We start from the raw sequence: 22,082 nt of genomic DNA, 5'->3' as shown, positions 1-22,082 counted from the left end.
TATACGTATTATATAGATGATATTTTCTGAAATCAGTATTGTTTAAATACATCTACCTGATGCATGCCACACATCTTATGCAATTTATGAACTTTTAGAGGCCATCTACTTTAATCATCTACTAGATATAATTACTTCTCTTTTCTAAAGTGATTATAATAACTTCTGCATATTTAATGTACGAGGGTGGATTGATAAGTTTCCGGCCTGACCAAGAAAAACAAGGTTTTTAAAAATTTTTTTTTTTTATTTCTCAACATAATCTCCTCCAAGGCTGATACATTTCTCATAGCGGTGTTCGAGTCTATTAATGCCATCTCTATAGACTGATTCGTCAAGCTCCTCAAAATAACCATTTACAGCTTCGATTACTTCTTCATTGTCCGCAAATCTCTTACCGCCAAGCCATTTTTTGAGATTAGGGAACAGAAAATAGTCACTCGGGGCTAGGTCTGGAGAGTAAGGAGGGTGCGGCATCAATTCAAACTTTAGATCGTTGATTTTAGCCGTCGCAACGATTGACGTGTGCGCTGGTGCGTTATCGTGATGAAACAAGATTTTTTTCTTCGCCAGATGAGGTCGTTTAATTTTCACCTCGTGGCTCAAACGTTGCAATAAGTCTGCGTAGTATTGACCAGTGATAGTATTACCCTTTGCAAGGTAATCAATGTATATAATACCTCTTGCATCCCAAAAAACAGTAGCCATAACCTTGTTCGCCGAAAAAATTGTTTTTGCCTTCTTTGGAGTTGGTTCCCCTGGTCCAATCCACTGTTTAGACTGTTCTTTGGTTTCAGGAGTGTAGTGGTGGACCCACGTTTCGTCAACGGTTACGAATCGACGCAAAAATTCGCTTGGATTACGCTTATACAATGACAAATTTGCGGTAGAAATGTTTTTTCGAATCAATTTTTGGTCGACTGTTAGCAAACGCGGCACCCATCTTGCACAGAGCTTTTCCATATGCAAATGTTGGTGCAAAATATGTTGCACACGTTCATATGACATCTTACAGGTCTCAGCTATCTCACGCACTTTCAATCTGCGGTCTCCCAGCACTATTTGATGAATTTTTTCGATCATATCTGGAGTTGTGACCTCAACGGGGCGTCCTGAGCGAGGCCCATCAGAGGTGCTCACACGACCCTTTTTAAACTCGGAAACCCACTGCTTAACGGTTGAATATGACGGGGAGGATGTCCCCAGTGTTGAGTCCATCTCTTTTTTAATTTCCTTCGGCGTTAACCCCTTCAAATAAAAGTATTTGATGACAGCACGATTTTCCTGCTTTTCCATTTTTACGAAAACCACAGAGGCGTCTTGTTCAGCGTGCTGTCAAACCTACACTAGCAAGGAGATCGGGCTGAAACTATAGCTACAAGCTATCCAAGGATGGTACTATAGAATGTCACCTCAAGGTAGGCCTAGTGGCGTCATCTCTTGGTTAGGCCGGAAACTTATCAATCCACCCTCGTATTTTCGAAATAATAAGACATTGAAGATATCCGCTCTTGTTATAGAATTTTAATTTATTACTTATCCAAAGTCCACGCTCGTCACTGTATCCGTCGAAGTGTAGAAACGCATACGTATTCTTATCTAAATATTACTTATTGGTTGTTACTACTTGAAATGGAAATTTATCTATGTATAGCGTACTGCTCGTAGATACATAGTAAAATAAGTTCATGTAAATATTGCGAAACTGATTACGTAAAAGTGTAAACTTAAACTTGCACTTTGTATGATGTATATAGAATGTACATATAGATACTATTGTAATATTAATATGTAAGTACTTATAACCGATTCTCTTGATGTCCATCTTCATGAAAGTTTGGAGAAAATGCCAAAAACAAAATTGCAGAGATCGTGCAATTAATCAATGAAAAGAAAACGCCATATACAATAGAATCCGCTTATAATGACATTGTAGGAAAATGACAAACACGCCATACTAAGTGGGCGTCTTACAGAGCAGTCTTAGAAAATAAACAACTTTTTATTTTCGTTATTTAGTTTAATAGAGAGAAAAAAAATTACAAATTGTATATACTTATTAACAGAAAAAGTAAAAGAATCATGAATTGTAATATCAATATACATACATAAGAAGGATCAGAAAAATGAGCGAAAATGTCATTATTAAAATCGTTTGGGTTATGATTTCTTGAGAATCAGTCATAGTAAACGATATCCTATAGAGACTTCTATATGAAAACCAAACTTAACATTGCAATTACTTCATATTAAGCGATTGGTCAATATAGGCGGAGTCATAATAAACGAATTCCACTGTTATAATAAATTTCCGTAATGATATTTAATGTAGATGACACATTTCTTTTTCGGAATTTTTCCTGTTTATGTCGCTTGAACAAAGATGGTACAATTATGGAATAAATTTCTTCAACCACATTTATCTGAGAGTATCTACTACTTCTCTGAAAACTATCCCAATCTAACCAAACTCTCAAAAACTTTTTGAAAAAAGTGTACCACTCCTTTCAATTGCATTTATTGGATTTTATTATTTAAGGAAAACAAGGCTGAAGGTACTTGTATGGATTTTTCAGTACCACGTCATACTTTTCAAAAGATTATGTCAACCTTTGAAGATTGCTTAAACTGAATTGTTTTCACTAAAAGTACGGTTTTTGACTGTGATGGTTTTAACTGATTGTTATACCCTTTCGGACTTATGGTTGCGTGTGTTGAGACTTCACATTATTTTAGAGACACTGTTTCAAAATTTGCACACTTTTGGACTACGATAGTCGCTTGAACGGAACCGCATCTATCTGAGAGTATCTGCTACTTCTTTGAAAACTATCCCAATCTTACCAAACCCTCAAAAACTTTTGAAAAAAGTGTACCACTCCTTTCAATTGCATTTATTGGTCTTTATTATTTAAGAAAAAGAAGGCTGAAGGTATTTGTATGTATTTTCTAATACCACGTGAAATTTTTTTGGACTACAATATTTCACCAGTAATTTTACTGTTATCAATCTTAATAAATTTTATTTATTGTTGATGTTTCCCCTAATAACAAAACTGAAACGTTTTATTAATCGATAATCTTCACTAGCCTTGTTTACAAAGCCAAATTCGACACAAGAAGGTCGATTCCATGAACCTACAAATGTCCTTTAGAAACGTTTAATTATGTATATCAAATATAATGGATTCTGTAACGCAACAAATAAATAATTAGCTGCGCTTTCTTATCGTGCGAGGAGCAAAAGAACTGGTTTACCGTAAAACGTACTTCTTCGGCATCCTCTTTCATTCTCAGACGTCCTTGCATACGATACGTTTCAAAGTCAGCTACTTCCTCAATGTAAATATTTTACCAGAGAACAGGCTCATCGGTGCCCTTAGATGGTAGGTAGATCCATATATAAAAGACACCTTCATTCCCAAATACCACAACAACATTATATCTTGTCGAGTTCTGGTGCATTAACCAGTAGCGTAAATAGAGCAAAAGTGTGCGTACTGTTAGTTAGTTAATAATAGAAACCACGATGCTGTGTTCTGTGACAATATTCGCCACCTTCCTGGCAACGTCCTCGGCAAGTCCTGTAGTTTATCCTGCTGTCCCAACATCTAGTCAGTACCATTCTCAAGACGGCCTCGGCCAGTACAGCTACGGTTATTCCGAACCCTTATCCGCAAAATCAGAGATCAGATCGGCTGATGGTGTTACAAGGGGCGGTTACTCGTTCTACGACGCCGAGGGTAAACTACGGACTGTTCAGTACGTTGCCGATCCATTAAACGGATTCCAAGTCGTTGCTTCCGACATTCCTGACCCTGCGAGGACTCTAGAACAACGAGCCGTTGAATTAGAGCAACTCAAACCTGTCGAAGACACTCCGGAAGTTGCTGCAGTTAAGGCTGAACATTTGGCCGCCGTTGAAGAAGTCAAAGCAAGATTGGCCGAAGCTGAAAGAAACAGTGTTCCAGGTGAAGAAGAAGAAGAGCGAGAAGAAGTTGTAAATCCAGTATCCTCGAATGCAATAAATGATGGTCCAGCACCGGTGGCTTATTCAGCGGTACCCGCTCCCATGGCATTTCCTGTTCCAGCTGCTTATTCGTATTCTTACACGACTCTTCACGATACTGGTCTAGAACAACCTGTAGCCGGTGCTTACGCTACCCCACTGATAAGATAATCAGTACTTATGTCTAAATTTTATGTCATAGGTATAAGTGACAATTTTGTACCTCGTATCTCTAAAATTAATTTGTATAGTGTTGTGAGAATTTAATCCAGAATAATTAAAAAAAAAAAAGAACAAGAATTGCTTCGCATATTATTATTAATTATTATTTTGCAGAAAAGGATTCGGAAATTATACACTTCAATTGAAAATTCCAATTGTATGAGACAAGGGAAGATAGTCGTGCATGCGTGGAAGTGATGTAATTTTTAAATAGTTGATTGGTTTGATCCTTGATGAATATTTATAGTAGGTGGGTCTATAAATAGGAAAATTACATTGATTTCTTTTATGTTGCTGATAAACGAAAACCGTAGCAATTGTTACGCTAAACCATGGCGACACGTTATGGGGCCAATGAAATGAAAAGGAGAATATATAAAAATTAAACTTCTAAAGCAATGAAATCAAAAGATACGACTATTTATATTTTATAAATGGAAAATCCAAAACCCGTAAATATTTAGTTACACATCACAAAAAAATAATTGTAATTATACGTTTTGGGGACTGATTTTGGGGGGGATACTTAAAACATACTTGGAAAAAGCGAGAAAAATCTTCGAGACTCAACTTCCATAAATTCGTCACATTTTTAGATAAAAATAATTACATTAAACCTTTTCTTGAAGTCCCTAAATGATCTCTAAAATTGAATAAAAAAAATTAAATCCTTCATCTTCCTAAAATACATGCAAAAACCATCAAGAATTCGGTTTAAAGACGTATATTATACATGAACGAAAGGGACATTTACAAAAGCAATTGTTTTAGATACAGGACTAATCAAGCAAGTTAAAGTGGTGAAACGTGTATTATTTGTTGATTATTGATAAATAAAACATTTTTAATCCCTTGAAGTTGCTTGATTAGTCGTGTTCATTGGTATTAGGGGAAGAATTACGAATATATACTGTTTTAGAAAGACTACTAATAAAAACCCCCCGCAAATTGACATCACATTTAAAAGCCATGTTCACATAAGTCATAGCTACTAATTACTATCAGGAATAACTGGTGATTAATCCCAGTAAGGTCTTGTAGTATCGCAGTTCTCGGTGGACTGCGAGGATTTCCGCAAGAGTGCTGACTTTCATCCTGTCAAGGCGGAAAATGTGTTCTTCCCCGTCTCTACAGTTATACTATAATACCATTATCACAACCAACACTGTCTGTTGAGAAACAGTAATTGACTTTACTTGATAACTTGATAATGTTTTGCATGTCTAATAAATAGATTGTGTCTTGATTGATTGATCCTAGCTTTGATTTTGAATTCAAAATAAAAAATTGAGTAAGTCTTAATAGCTAATAGTAATAGCTATAGAAACACAGAAACTGAAAGGAGCGGTAAACAAAAAAGTAATTCTGATAGAACGCACGATCACCCCGTTAATTTAAACTTTCATTAAATTTAAATAGCATTATACTTCACCACTTTCGAGATCCGGGAGATTATCTCTTTCAGAAAAATTGAAAATTAAAAAAGCTTTAAACAAGAAAAACAGTATTAACAACGTTTTATTCCTCGTTAATTTAACTCAAATCTTAATGGATATAAATATTATTTTAATCTTTAGTAATATTTATGTATACTTGTAAATGTCTGAATAAGTCGAAACAATTGTTAGTGCCTTCTAATAATAAGAAGTGAAAAACTCCAATATATATTTTTCTCCACATAACATAACTAGGTGGAATTATTGTTCAGTTAGACAATATTAATCTAATTGAATAAGGGTTGTTGTCTGTAACAAGACTCAGCCATCTAGACTTTTGACTAATTAAGTGGAAAAATGAACAAACGAAATCACAAAAAGTAAACTGCTGAATCAAGCGCATCGATTTTCCTTTGGCATATGACCCGCACAATATTTTTCTGGTTGAAGTTTACGTTATCCTGGATTCCCTTTTTGTTCCTTTATTCATCCCGTCACTCCATAGAGGGATTTCGCGACATCGCACAGTGTTACCAATCTCAGAAGCTTTCAGTGTCGCAGAAAGTGAAAACATCAAACCGAAAACACAATGGAAAGCGCAAGGCGAACCGCGTCTCTTATATTAATTGACTTCATTAAGTAAAAAAAATAATATAAGTACAAATAATGCGAATAATTGTAAGGCGAATATAAATGTGACAAACATCCTTGTCGACAATTTTTCTTTTTATGATGTATAATTTAGTGAATGTGACGAAGATTTTATTCCAACTAAGTCTAACTGAAAATACCTAAGGCTTCCCTGAAAACTACCCTAAACTTGAACAAAGTCTAACACCCCTCAAAAACTTTAAATTGCATTTATTGGACTTGCATATTGAATTATTTATATGAAAAGGTGACTGAAGGTATTAGCACGAATTTTTCTATAATCCTTCATATTTTACGCCCTTTGCTGATTATATGTAATAAAATATTTCTATGTCCGATTTTCAACTAGCTACTGGTGAGTGATGAATATCGAGGGTGTAATATTTTCAACAAAACTGTAATTAACTGAGAAGAAATTTTCGTTAAATATTTTCTGTTTAATATTTTAAATGATTAGAATACCCAGTATTGAGGATTGATTCAAGAAAATTATAATTTTGCTGGTTTCTGATTTCAATTTTTTTTTAATATATATTTTGTTAAATATACATATATTTCAGAAAGTAAACTTGATCATTTATTTTGCATCTCAGATTTAGTTGTATCGTCAGTACCTTGCCACATTTTCTACGTCACAATCTCAAAAATTTAAAGAAAGGCTGAAGTTTCTACTTTAATTAGCAGTATCTAATATATATATGATTAAAAAAAAACTTTTTCCATTTTACCAAGTTCTCTGAAAATACCTTTTTCTTTACAAATGCATGAACTTTTCTTATTAATTAATATTGTTAACTTTGAAATCGAATATCTTTTAGAATAAGCATTGAAGTATATTTAAATTTGTTTATAAATTTTCTATTACTTCAAAAAGTAGTAAACTAATATGTATAAAATGTGCCATAACTATTTACAAGGTATAATTGTTACTACTATAAGTAGTACTTATTGGTATTTTACTGTATCACAGGTTAATTAAACAAGAATTTAGCTTATTATTGCTTAAAAACAAAGCAAATATATGTCTGTGAGTTACTTAGATTAATTTTGGCAGTAAATAAAACAAATTTAGGCATGAGTCGCAACCCAAATTAGAAAATACAAAATAGATTGAATTAGTGCCAGAAAATTGTATAAGAAAGGTCAACGAGAACGAAAAGCAAAATCATATTTTGGGTCAAATAAACTAGAGCACTCTGTATAACGCAGACGAAAAGAGGTTTTAGATGTCTTATCAACAGATTATTATCTTTTCAATTTTTAGGAAGCGCGATGGGATTTATTATTATCAAAATGAGTACCTAAGCTGACAGAAGTTCTAAAAAAAGTTTAAATTTGTTTTAAATAAAAGTTGAATTTACTAATATAGAAACCGGAAAGGATTTTCAGAGCTTTAAATTACATACATATATTGTGAAAAAGCTGCAGCCATGTTCACATTTGTGTTGTGTTGAGAAAGGAAGTAGCAATCCAATAGTTCTCGACTTGTCGCCGGGTAACGAGCTGTAGTTCGCGGCAGCGAAGGCAGTTATCAGGTGAACTTCGTGCCGGTATCAGTAAATCTATTGTAGTTCAGTGAAAAATGTCGATTGCCGGCAGAGAGAAAACTGAAAATGGCACGTTTGATTTCCCCTACATGAAACCACCGACAAAAACCACATGGGAAACAATAAAAACCGCCCTGTGGAATCCTGACACTAAAGAAGTTTTCGGAAGAACCGGCAAAAACTGGGGTAAGTTTCAAATGAAGCTTTTTTTAGCAGCAAAGTTGTTTGTTTACTGTTTTTGTTGCTAAGCAATTATGAAACATGTGAATTGTACACCAGTTTAATTCATGAATACCCGTATTAGTTCAACTTTACAAAAGCAATAGTTTTAGATACAGGACTAAAAGTGCAAGTTAAAGTGGTGAAACGTGTATTATTTGTTGATTATTGATAAATAAAACATTTTTAATCCCTTGAAGTTGCTTGATTAGTCGTGTTCATTGGTATTAGGGGAAGAATTACGAATATATACTGTTTTAGAAAGACTACTAATAAAAACCCCCCGCAAATTGACATCACATTTAAAAGCCATGTTCACATAAGTCATAGCTACTAATTACTATCAGGAATAACTGGTGATTAATCCCAGTAAGGTCTTGTAGTATCGCAGTTCTCGGTGGACTGCGAGGATTTCCGCAAGAGTGCTAACTTTCATCCTGTCAAGGCGGAAAATGTGTTCTTCCCCGTCTCTACAGTTATACTATAATACCATTATCACAACCAACACTGTCTGTTGAGAAACAGTAATTGACTTTACTTGATAACTTGANCTAAAAATTTCTTTTTAATGTTATGCACGTAACCTGACCTTGAAGAGGTGCATAATATTAAAACTAAAAAAAAACTAAAAAGAATTACTAACCATAAATTATGAGCTCTTAATTTTTAACTATAGCGCTAAATTGGCTCCATAAAATTCGGTAATTTTGGCATTTTCAAAATAAATTTTGACCATTTTGCTGTGCTAGCTTCAAGGTCGTTGTAAAATAGGTCATTTAACCTTTCAGTTGAAACACTTCGTATACAGATGCTGTAGAATGCTTACCCATTAAACAAAAACTTGCATTTTGAAGTTCACCTTTTAAAAGAGATTTTATTATTAACTGTTTAACACTGCTAATGAAATGAACATACTAGAATTGCAGTAGTTGTTTTTACATAAACTTTCATTTGTTACAAATGATAATAAAAACTTCAATGTAATAAATATGTAAAATGTTCTCGCGAATCTTTCCGTAAAATTCAATATGAATATGCATATGATGAAACGAATGGCTTAAAATAGAAGTAACAGAAACTTAAAATTCAACAGATTGACTGGCTCTTTGCCAAAGATAAGTACCTAAAGTGTAATACCATTTGAATATGATTCTTCGTCTTGGTAATTGTAACACAAAACATTTTAACTTTAACTTCTAAATTCCATTTTGTAAATAATATATAATTTAATATAAAATTTATGAAAATATGATCTTCTATTGATACTAATTCGATACAAAATGTTAGAATAAGTAGTAGACTTTCCAGAATTTACATTACATAACATATGTGGTTGTGTGGCACAAATTATGTTTCTTGGCATCGCTATTATTAGAAAACCAATTTTATCGAAGAGTACCAAGAAATTTCGTGGTACTAATACCCCGACTTCATAACAAATCGTTATAAGATGTTGCCCATTACTTTTTACTTTACTTTACCTTTAGGGTTCCTAAATCTTAAAGGGAATGTACCTACGTATGTAAAGTAGTCACGTTTTCTGTGGATCTTTTGTGCTATTATAATCCGGCATGAACAAAAGGTGGTCTTTCTTGTTATTAACCCTTTGAATCAGTTTTACATTACATCTGCACATACTTATTCATGCCAGATTACACGTGCATTATGCATAGGTACAATCATACCTAAACTGAATAATTCTCGTAATAAAAAAAATGAATGAAAATTTCGCTGTAAAAGAAACAACCGCATTCCCTACGAACATCTGTATTTTTAGTTCACATGCATCGGTGAGGGCCACTCTGGGCACCGTAAAAAATGCCGCCCCATTACCTATAGGTATTATACACAGAATAATTTTTGACTTTCCGCCATAAAAACCACTCATTTTTGAAAATTGGGAAGATATTAATTTCAGAGCGATTTTCGAAAATCGAGAGTATTCATCAGATCTCGACGTTTTGAGATCACAAGTAGCTAAAGCTCAAGAGCCTACGTCAAATGCTGTAAAGCCCATCAAAATCAATTGATCCGTTCGAGAATATTGTTGACGAGAGGTTTTAAAAAAGGCTTTTGTTCTTTTAAAAGGACTTGCGAATTGCTAATGAAATCGAGATTTCGTACTCGGCTACCTGTTTGTGCTTTACAAACGTCAACAAATGCTGTTGGTTCATTTAAAAGATATTTGTACCCGAATATTCAAAAAAAGTAATTATCGGATTTTTAAACCTAAAAGCAGAATTCGTTTCAAGTGCGTATCTATTTTTTCAAGCGATTTGAGCTCGAAAACAACGAAAAATATATTTTTTTGTATAAATTTGTAAATTTATTGTATTCATTTTTATTTGTAAATGCACACTTTTTGATAGCTCAAAAAAACTTTTCTCAAGCCCCGAATTCTGTCGCCCCTAGGAATTTACCATCCTGGGCATTAATCCCTAGTGCCCCTAGTGTATGATCTAGTACTGCATACAGCACTTTAACGGAAACTCGCCCATTTATTGATTTGAAATTCTTGTTGTGGTGTACATTGATGTATAAGTAATAAATCTTATTTTAAAAGCGACAAAAGTATGTTTTTAAATTATTTAATTATTAATCAATTAAATTTTATTATCCGCGCACCAACGTTTCGCATTAAGATGATACACTTCCTCAAGGGGGTTATAAAATTAAATTAAAAAATTTCACCGCAGAACATTGATTCAACATCGATACTCTTGGGGAAAAATCAGTAACCGTACAAATATAAATTGGTGTTAATTATGGGGCTGAAAGTTTAAATATGGTTCATATTATTTCTTCTTTCTGATGGAAAGCCTATTTCGTAAATGTTTTGCTATTCTGAATATAGTAGGTAGAAATATTTTGTGAATATTAACGTTAGGATTCAAAATTTGCTTTTTAATGCTTATTTATCGTTATGAATGTCCATACCTACTAATAATAGTAGACTGTATGTGTTTGATCACAAAAAAAGATAAAACTTTTGCCATAAATTATTATACAAAATTTCTAATGCTATGATTGCTAACACTACAGATATTAGTTTACAGTTTAGTTGCAAATCCTGTAAGAAAACCTGAGTATTCTTTAATTTTTGGTAAATTATAGGTGTAGATTAACTTCAATCACTAATTGTATGTGTTATGTATGAACGTTATTCATTCTTTTAATAAAACGTACATATAAGTAATCAACTAACCGATAAACGAACTTAACACTTGCTGTGGTCCTTGTAATATTGATAAACACTCTACACTATCACTTGCGTTAGTGATGATAATAGCTAATTTATATTGGGAGTTTATTAATATCTTGTATGATTTTAAAGCTAAAAGATTTCAGAAATTAATTGCAGGTGCATTTTTTCTATATTTTTTTATGTAATATAAGTATAATCCCCTCGTTCATTTCGGTTATTATTAATTTTTCTTTTATGAAATGGATTATTTTTATCAATCAATAAGTACTTAACAAATTGACCTAGACAGCTACTTATTAATATTCATTGTAAAGATTCTATTAACGTCAAAAAAACAAAGCTGCTAATAACAATAGGTCAGACACTTTTAGAAATGCGAAAATTCAGAAAAGCATGAAATTATCTTGTTCAGCTAAATAACGATATGATGTGATGACACCTGTTAAAGAAATAAAATAATAAACTGGGAATCCATAAATGTTTTATAATACTGTAGCGAGCAAGAGCGTGTTTGTGTGCGATCGGGCATACGTGTGTGTGAACGGCTTATCGATTCGCCGACTAGCCGCGGGCGCCTTTCTTTATGTGCGCCGTATTTGTAAATGTGTGTGTCGTACCTGCGTTCTGGGAAAGTAGTTAAACAGTTCAAAGAAAAAGAAACTTTTCCGGACGTTTCGAGAAGGTTCCCGGAAGTAAACAAAAGAATATTTAAAGGAAGAGACGATCGCCGAGAAGAGTAGAAATAAATTGACCGTTGCAGAAGTGAATCCAGAAATAAATTGACAGTGATAGCAGTGAAACAAATAGCGCAGTGAATAGTGATACATTAATAATTAGTGTAAATAAATAGTTTTGTTATAATCAGTCTTAGAAGTAAATTTTGCTAAACCCACGAATATTACAATATATTGCAGTGTAATTTACTACCTACTTATTTATGTTTTCTGCTATATCCTGTGTCATTCCTCTCTTTATTTAATTGCCTTAAGGATAATCCGAGCAGTTCAATTTTGTGTACATAATAGTTTCATCATATTTCCGTTCTACCCCATTAGTCTTGAACATGATCCTTAAAACGATTATGTTCATTTTATAGGAAAAAAGTCGCCAAAATGTCGAGTCAAATGAGATTGTCTAGTAGAGATAAGAGGGTATAAATTTCAATCATCCCCGTTCTCTTTACCGACCCTCTGTCTGTGTACACAGTGTCATCTTATCCAACTTTTGTTAATCGTAAAAAGGGCTGATTGGCGACGTTAGAATTATACCGTCACATAAGTTCATTAAGGTTTTCTTAGAACGTATTAGCATCATGTCATTTGGTCATATAAAAAAAATAACGGCATATATCTATCTCCATGATAAGGTACAAATACATTATTAACAAAAGAGTAAAAGCTTTGGTCGCTATTCACTAGTTTGGCAAATGCCAAATGAGCTTATTAAACGAAAAACTGTAATCTTACAAATATTTTAGCAATCAGAAGCAGATGGAGGAAGCAAGAACATCATTTAAGAAAATGCTTAAAGTATTGATAAAAATGAGAGATCTAAAAAATTAATAAGAGTCTATTTATTACATAGTATGTGGAAAATACCAAAATAATATTATTAGAGTATCTAATGAATCAATTTTATATCCTATGGATATAGAAATAAAGGTGCTCAAATAATTCAAATTGGTCAGATAATTCAAAGAAAAACATGGTCTTGGGTCAACGTCATCTTTGCTGTTGGTAATGCGGAATTATTCAGGGCAGCAGCAAATAAAGTAAAGATAGTAATGTAACGGTCGCCTATGTTCTCGAAGGACAAGACACTTGAATTACAGCCAACAGTAGCTTAGATTGGTTAGTACTATGTAGGCGTGCCGATGAGAACTATACATATATAGAGAATGAACTGAGCGTTCAATATCAAATTGTGAAGCAAATACAGCATGCATCCAGAAACCGATTTTTTTATAATTTGGACTAAAATTATTTGTTTTGTATCAAAAGGATCTGGACCAGCAATGTCAGCTGTTATCAACCGATCTTATTCATACATACATGCATTAAACGAGTCGTTGATTAGTCAATGTTATTACATTTATGTAGGAGAACAGAGGACTCTATGGAAGTCAATAAAAAATAGGCGAGGTAGGTTGGTAGGACGCCTTCTTAGGCATGAAGATGTAGTCAGGGACATATTAGAGGCAGAAACAGGAGTTAGGAAGGGTAGAGGTAGACCTAGGTTAGATTACTGTTCGCAAATAGTTAAGGATGTGGCCTGTTCTAGTTTTAAGGAAATGCGAAGTTTAGCTCAGGATAGGAAAGAGTGGAGGTACGTGTCCAACCAGTCTTAGGACTGACGATCTTATGATGATGATGATGATTACATTTATTATATGCAGATAATGTAGTGGTGCTGTAGAGCAGACATCGATAACTTATAATCCGCGGGTCACCGAGAGTAACCCATTTGATTATTTCAAATGATCCGAATTCTGAAAGTAAAGTAGGCATATATCAAAACATAAACATGAAATGAACTTCGAAAATAAATATTTTCTTCAACTCGCACCACCTCAAGCGGACCATACAATGTCAAGGAAACTTTTTATCTTTCTCGTTGGTTTAGAATTTCTCGGATTTTGGTTTGATTTTAATTCGAACGAATTTTATCATTACTCAATAAGCGTGTAAACGTACCATCATAAAGAGAGGGTGCGAACCCCAAATCCTCGTGAATCTGACACTGAATCTACCTGTACCTATCGTACATATGTGGCCTAGCTGTATGTAAATATACCTATAGAAGAAACATTTATTTTTGAGTAAAAAGTAACGATAAAGATCTCGAAGGACATGACCACTTTGTTCGTGTTGTCTTTTCCTACTATAGCTTAACAATCCTAGCCCAGCCGAACACTAAAGGAAGGTTATGATAAGAAAAGGCAACACGAACGAAGTGAGGCTATGTTCTTATTTGTCGATAGAACTCATACTAAAATAGCACATAGGTCAAAATGTGGCCCCTAATATAAAATATACTTATATTAAACATACTTTGACCTAGATTCATATTCATTAGAAAATCTAGACAAATTTATGTGTGTAACATATGTATTCACGTATCTATATGTGCGATAGTCGTCGACGTTTAGCATTCAAGATTCTGGATACTTACTATTACGCAAATACGGGGCTACGATAGGCAGACGTCACTATCTCTTGGGAAACTAGGACTGAAGGTTTATTTATACGTTTCCTGTTAAAAATAGGAATAGAACGATGAGAGAGCTTAACCGACGAATATTAATTAAATCACACGTTATTCGTTATTCATAAGCCATTTACTTTATCTACTGTGCGTGTGTCCCTTGGTTCAGTGCTGCACCCTTTTTTCTTGATAACTCTAATCATATTAAATATGAATTGCAATAGAAAATTAAAATGTTCGACATTGAGTTACTTAAAACAGTCATCAAAAAATTTAAAAATAAAGTCACAATCGTCATCATCATAAGGTCCTCAGTCTGGTTGCACACGTATCTCGAAAGTCATAATGGAAACAGAGCATAACTTTATAATTTGAGTACTGTTTAGTGCTAATAATTGTCTATATTTTTTACAATTATTTTAATTCAAAAACTTCTCCATTTAGTTAGATTTAGTCTTGTTAATTACTTTATTTACATTTCAAATTTCTTTGTTCAGTTCAACTTCAAACATTCTAGATCATAAATTCCTTTCCTTTATTATTTGGTTTTATAATATTTGCGAATAATTTCATTGTACAGACAAAATGTACGTGATGAATTCAGTAATTCCTGGTAGCATAAATGAGGTTTTTCTGCCACTAATACCTGGCTCATTCATACCTGTTTTCAGAACTTTTCTATATCTGGTCGTACTCAACACCCTCGTATATGACGGAAATTTCTATATTTATTCACCACCATAATATCTTTCATTTAGACTCCACCCCTTTTCTTAGTTGTCCTCTNAGAATATCTTTCATTTAGACTCCACCCCCTTTCTTAGTTGTTCTCTAGTTTTAAGTAAATTTAATATTGTTAGTTAGTATGTAAGAAACCTTCTCATTAAACACATCAACTCAAATTCGCTACTAGTTTTATTTTAATAACATTCTAGTAGAACGGGAGTTCAGAAACGCAACTTCCGAGTGGTCTCCGGATAATTTTTTATCTCACGACTGCACAAGTACAGTTTGTTAATATTCATGATAGTTCAGTAAAATAACTATAGGTGCATAACGGAAATACTAAGTCGATGTCTAAATACGTCACATAAGGAAAAACGTAGAACCTAGTAAATAACAAATAATTCATCAGATTTCCAACTTTCAGTTTGCTTGTTACTTTTATAGGTTTACGATTGACTATTTTTGTTTTTGATATGCAAGTTTTTTCAAATTTGAATATCTGCTGCCATGGCTGCCATATTTTCTATTTTTGAACACTTTGTATTGTCAATCAAATTTGGATAACAAACGATTTTGTATTAAAATAGGGAACAAGATTTGTTTAAACATTTTTCGGTTAAACTTGCAGTTTGACCGGGATGAGCATGTTGCGTACTTATTGAGCCACTCTGTATATAATTTCAGCATAAGCCGAGTAACCTGTTCAAATAAAAATATCAGAAATTCGAACTCAATGTTGTTATAAAAAATATAACATTCCTGCAATAGAAAAAATGGAAGTTTCTTATAACAGTCGTTGTAAAAATGAATACTTTTCGGAATAATGGTCCATCATCATTATTTGCTCACCCACACGTTTATCACGCTGTTTTATGCAACTATCTACTTATCACAGCTTCATCTTAACTAAAATTGTGAATCCGGCTCAAATTCTATTTTCGATTGTCATCAACGTGGGTGTCTTTCACATCACAGAAGTTACTCGTTTTCCTTTTAACTAAAATATCTGATGCCGCACAAACTGACGCATTCAGTCGTATCTAGACTATTCAGGAACTAACCTGCCGTTGTATTCGTTAATTTGTTGTTAAACATTATTTGGAAAACAGATTAGCAAATCGCTAATACAGCATCAAAATACCTGACAACTATTATCACATTGTGTCTATTTTATGCGATGCCAGTTTAAATGGCCTTAACATTCTTGGAACTCTACATCATCTATGAAATGTGAAAAAAATCTCCCGGAAAGTTCTTGTTTTGATTTTAGTTTAGGGGATTCCCTAAAAACATAAGAAAAATGGGCTTTGGACATGGTGGCATATTTGACGTAATTAAGAATTATCATATTTGTATAATTGAGAGCATAAAAATTACTCAAAATTATAACTAAAAAAAATTGACCACATCGCCAATAAATGTAAACTCTGAGCCTTCTAAAGTGGCGGCTCAAGCAATAATACTGCCAACAATTGACCGCCTTTGCTCATGCCTTCGTGGCACCATTCAAACGAAACACGTTTTATATTCTCCCGAAATAAAAATGTTCAGTCTCTCAGAGTCTCTGAAAGCGAGACTCGAGTCTTCGTCTCTCATCGAGTCTCTCTGGTGTCGCTGAGAGAGACNTAATTAAATTGTAAAAATTTCTACTCTGTTACTACCCTCCGTGAGTCTTTGTTGCTCGCTAGGTCATTAATTCGTGATGCCCTATGAATAGAACACACACAAGTTTAATTGGACATTCATTAGCAGCAGACCCTTAAAACAGTAAAAAAAAGTTAAATAAATAATTATATTACTTCGTAGTAGTTTATCCATTTAACACATTCACATTACAATTTCTCAAAAACTATTCACATGAGAATTCAATGTTTCTAAGTGCTATTGTTAAAATTTTAGTATTAAATTTTTTATACATATAATGATTAGTGGTGGTTCTCAGTGAAAATTAATAAGACAACACATCGACGCCAAAATTTCTTAGTAAATGAATTTGTTTCCAAAAATAAGTACACTATATAGTTAGCAATAACATCAGTTGTCACACAGACACCTAAAAATGCTTATAATAAATCAGTAAATTTGAAAAATAGTTGGCATAGTAAGAGTTCTGGCCATTGATTGGAAGCAAAATTATCATTAAAGTTACTATAACTTTCTGATTGTCACCAAATTGTTTTTCAGTGTATAGAGGTCTTCATAATATACGCCAGAAGATATTACGTTCGTGGATGAAGTATTGTCCTTCCACATTAGTACTTTCTGATCATAGAAAAAGAATTAGGACGAAAATTTTGGTGACATTAATACTAACATTGTTTCGCAATGNAGACTCGAATCTCTGAATTAACAATTTTATCGTTCGAATCTCTCATACAGAGACTGTGAGAGATCCATAAAAACACCTAGGCAATAACTGAGAGACTGTGAAAGACTATGAGAGACGCTGAAAGACTCTGAGAGACTGGAGAGAGACTGAATTTTTTTGTCTAGGGTTGTTATGTGCTTGTGCCTATAAAGCTCAAAATAGTTTGAAAACTTTTATAAGGGTTATTCATACGAATTCCACTATTCTGATTTATCGAAATATGGGAAATGCGCAGGTAGTACAACATTTTTGTTGAATTTCAAATGCAACAAAAGTTATTGTCCCTTAACATCGTCATTAAATCAAATTCGGGTCGTCCCCCTTATTTCTACAGATGTTAGCCATTCGACAAAATAAACTTATAAATATCCTAGAAATTTTATTACTTCAGCTGTCACTTTAGATGACTCAAAGTTTAGGTATGTAATATTTTAATTTTAACGAGAAAGAATCACGTTCATATACCAATTTCTGAAATAAGTATAAAATGATTGTTATTTTTGTGCTAAAGACAATCAATAATAACGGTCATGCCAAACGTGAAAATAACAGATGGCTGTCAAATAGATAATTTTTCCTTCTTTGAAACAGTTTTCACGTTCTGGTAACGAATTAGTCGGCGTTTGAATTATTTTTATCGTTTATCAGTGATTCCCACACTATTTGATGGAAAACGTGACAGGCCTTATATTATAATCTAATGACGACAGATAAATGATTACAGGGGCGCGTGCCCCTATTCTTTGNTTCAAAACCATCAATATTTTTTATAAAAGAAATGGAGTACTAACATTTTAACTAGAGCACTGAAAAACCACTAAATCCTTATGTGAATCACTTTGCAATTTTGTGAAATGAGTATGCTGAGCTTGTTTACCAAGAAATTTTAATTAGGCTTCGTTCAAAACCATCAATATTTTTTATAAAAGAAATGGAGTACTAACATTTTAACTAGAGCACTGAAAAACCACTAAATCCTTATGTGAATCACTTTGCAATTTTGTGAAATGAGTATGCTGAGCTTGTTTACCAAGAAATTTTAATTAGGCTTCGTTCAAAACCATCAATATTTTTTATAAAAGAAATGGAGTACTAACATTTTAACTAGAGCACTGAAAAACCACTAAATCCTTATGTGAATCACTTTGCAATTTTGTGAAATGAGTATGCTGAGCTTGTTTACCAAGAAATTTTAATTAGGCTTCGTTCAAAACCATCAATATTTTTTATAAAAGAAATGGAGTACTAACATTTTAACTAGAGCACTGAAAAACCACTAAATCCTTATGTGAATCACTTTGCAATTTTGTGAAATGAGTATGCTGAGCTTGTTTACCAAGAAATTTTAATTAGGCTTCGTTCAAAACCATCAATATTTTTTATAAAAGAAATGGAGTACTAACATTTTAACTAGAGCACTGAAAAACCACTAAATCCTTATGTGAATCACTTTGCAATTTTGTGAAATGAGTATGCTGAGCTTGTTTACCAAGAAATTTTAATTAGGCTTCGTTCAAAACCATCAATATTTTTTATAAAAGAAATGGAGTACTAACATTTTAACTAGAGCACTGAAAAACCACTAAATCCTTATGTGAATCACTTTGCAATTTTGTGAAATGAGTATGCTGAGCTTGTTTACCAAGAAATTTTAATTAGGCTTCGTTCAAAACCATCAATATTTTTTATAAAAGAAATGGAGTACTAACATTTTAACTAGAGCACTGAAAAACCACTAAATCCTTATGTGAATCACTTTGCAATTTTGTGAAATGAGTATGCTGAGCTTGTTTACCAAGAAATTTTAATTAGGCTTCGTTCAAAACCATCAATATTTTTTATAAAAGAAATGGAGTACTAACATTTTAACTAGAGCACTGAAAAACCACTAAATCCTTATGTGAATCACTTTGCAATTTTGTGAAATGAGTATGCTGAGCTTGTTTACCAAGAAATTTTAATTAGGCTTCGTTCAAAACCATCAATATTTTTTATAAAAGAAATGGAGTACTAACATTTTAACTAGAGCACTGAAAAACCACTAAATCCTTATGTGAATCACTTTGCAATTTTGTGAAATGAGTATGCTGAGCTTGTTTACCAAGAAATTTTAATTAGGCTTCGTTCAAAACCATCAATATTTTTTATAAAAGAAATGGAGTACTAACATTTTAACTAGAGCACTGAAAAACCACTAAATCCTTATGTGAATCACTTTGCAATTTTGTGAAATGAGTATGCTGAGCTTGACAAATATTTGCTTGGTCCAATTGCTCAACTAGGCACTTTGTGGACGAAATAAGATTAGAAAGCACTTGTTTATTTGACTTTGAAATCGTTCATTTATTCCAGTGACGTAGTTGTCAGGTACAGACAGGAAACAAAAAGCAGGTAATATGTTGCATAGTTGATGGTATCGCACTCATTTAATGTTTTGTAGATAATAATTAAGTAACTACATCGTATATACAAGCAAGGAACTAGAACAATAACCCTGTCACGTTCATTTAATTTTTTAGAGTAAAGGTAATAACAATTTTATTGTACATAATTGAAGTTTTCCTCTCACAAATCCTGGTTACGCCACTGATTGATTCTGTCTACCTCCTTCTGTACGAAAATAAAATATTCTACATATAAATAATGAAATTCTTATAGGCAAAACATAGAAACTTATTCTTAGTGCGTGACTGTTTTTTTTTTCTGAATATTCGTGATTCACGCCACTATATCTAAAGAAAGAAAGTAAATGTCAATTAACTACTAAAAGCTGTGGTAGCATCCCCATATACGTACATACATACATATTAGGTCGTAATAACATTTCGCGAAGAAAATCGTTTAATGCTTTTTATTAATTAACACTGAAAATACCGTACCCAAATAATATTTGTATGGTAATATCAACAACACCCACTACTGTAAATTTGAATTCGACTTTACATTATCTGTAATTAATCTTGTAATAACTGCACTAAAAGATAATACAATTTGCTTAATTTATCCGAATAAAACAAGACACTTTATTACAAGATTTCGTTGCATTATATCAGCTTGTAATATATACCACTAATTGTTTAATAGTAGAAACATAAAAAAAAATTTAAAACAGGACGTGTTATAAGGAAATTCGTACAAGTATCTTCAGTATTCTCTTTATATAAATTATAAAGTAATATAAGTCAGTATTCGAGAAAATAATGAACTGTACCTTCGAATTTTGTGCACTAAGTCGGTTCGAAATGCGGTCTTCTTACAAACAGACTTGGGGTCTTGGGGTCTAGGGTCACCGTTATACACGTCGTTTCCAGCAGTTGTTTTAAATTCATTAAAAATCAATTAAAATTAGTTTCTCGGGGATTTTGTGGGTCACTAAACATGAATATATGTAGTCAGCGACGATATCCGAAATACATGGAGTCCAGGGCTAAAGTCATACACTTGTCACCAAGAGTTATGTTTTAAATTTATTAAAAATCAATTGAAATTAGTTATTCGGGGACTGGAGACGACGTGTATGATGGTCGTTTTGGGCCCCAGGTACAGTGGAGGACATTTCGAACTGCATATTCGTGTTGAGCAACACCCTCGAACCTCTCAAGTTAATTACTTCAATTATTTTTAATGAATTTAAAACATAACTCCTGTAGATGAGTGTATGAAAAACCACATTGAACTTATTCCCATCATTACTAACTGACTTTTTTTGTAACGACTTTGAAATGCACTCATTAGACTACATTTTTTGTATACATCGATGCATTTTTGAAGGTGAATTAATCTCTTACCTTCACAAAGTTTGTAGACGGTTTCAAGAATCAAATGCAGAAACCGCATCTCGATCCAACTTGCTGCACAAAAATTTATGAGATTAAATAATGCATCAACATCTTGCATCATAATAAGATAATTGAATAAAAGATTTACACAAAACAAAAATTCGTTAGTCAGTCGATAAGCATTGTAATAACGGAATTAGTTTATTTGAATCTAGTTATGTGAGCATATATGAAAATGTGTTTTAGGTTTTCTTCCATTCGTGTTCCTGTAATATAATTGTATCAACATTGGCGTTAATTTCACACTCGATCAAATTGCTTTAATATTATTTCTTTAACTCAAAATGTCATTAAAACGATTAATTTAAAGTTCAATTATAATCAATAATTTACCTGTAACCTTTTGTAAATGTCACTTATCACCAATAATGTACATGTCTAGGTCTTCATATTTAACGATTGGAAGAGAATAAAAATTTATTTATCAATAGTATAATAAATGTACTACTTATATTGTAAAGAATAATTACAATGATTTTCAAACTATTTGATGCAGAGTCTATCCTCTGGATCTAGACCTAGACCCGTGCTTTTAAACGAGGGGCATACGCCCTACAGGGAGGCATTTTCATTATCATGAGAAAAATAGTTTTTTGATATCAAAAATTATTTAATCATTATGGGTGTTTATACAAGTATCAGGGTACCACTCGTCT

The 22,082-nt window shown here is 32.8% G+C and overlaps 2 protein-coding genes across 2 annotated transcripts in view; both read left to right on the top strand.

The window, feature by feature from the left end:
- The first annotated feature begins 3,426 nt into the window (after positions 1-3,426).
- On the top strand, positions 3,427-4,309 carry LOC108737411 (cuticle protein 7-like). Its single transcript, XM_018470239.1, has one exon. The coding sequence runs from the start codon at positions 3,530-3,532 to the stop codon at positions 4,178-4,180; it is 651 nt and encodes a 216-aa protein (XP_018325741.1). The 5' UTR covers positions 3,427-3,529; the 3' UTR covers positions 4,181-4,309.
- A 3,327-nt stretch (positions 4,310-7,636) lies between these two features.
- The window catches only part of LOC108737440 (sodium/potassium-transporting ATPase subunit beta-1), a 31,600-nt gene continuing 17,154 nt past the window's right edge, over positions 7,637-22,082 (top strand). The window contains exon 1 of the mRNA XM_018470284.2: positions 7,637-8,051. Within this exon, the coding sequence (XP_018325786.1) occupies positions 7,901-8,051 (151 nt within the window). The 5' untranslated portion in view covers positions 7,637-7,900. The remainder of the gene's footprint in view (positions 8,052-22,082) is intronic.

Source organism: Agrilus planipennis, unplaced genomic scaffold (genome assembly GCF_000699045.2).
Source record: "Agrilus planipennis isolate EAB-ADULT unplaced genomic scaffold, Apla_2.0 scaffold143, whole genome shotgun sequence".
Taxonomy (NCBI): Eukaryota; Metazoa; Arthropoda; class Insecta; order Coleoptera; family Buprestidae; genus Agrilus; species Agrilus planipennis.
Note: the sequence above shows the minus strand (reverse complement) of the source record. Positions and strands in the feature narration are given on the sequence as shown.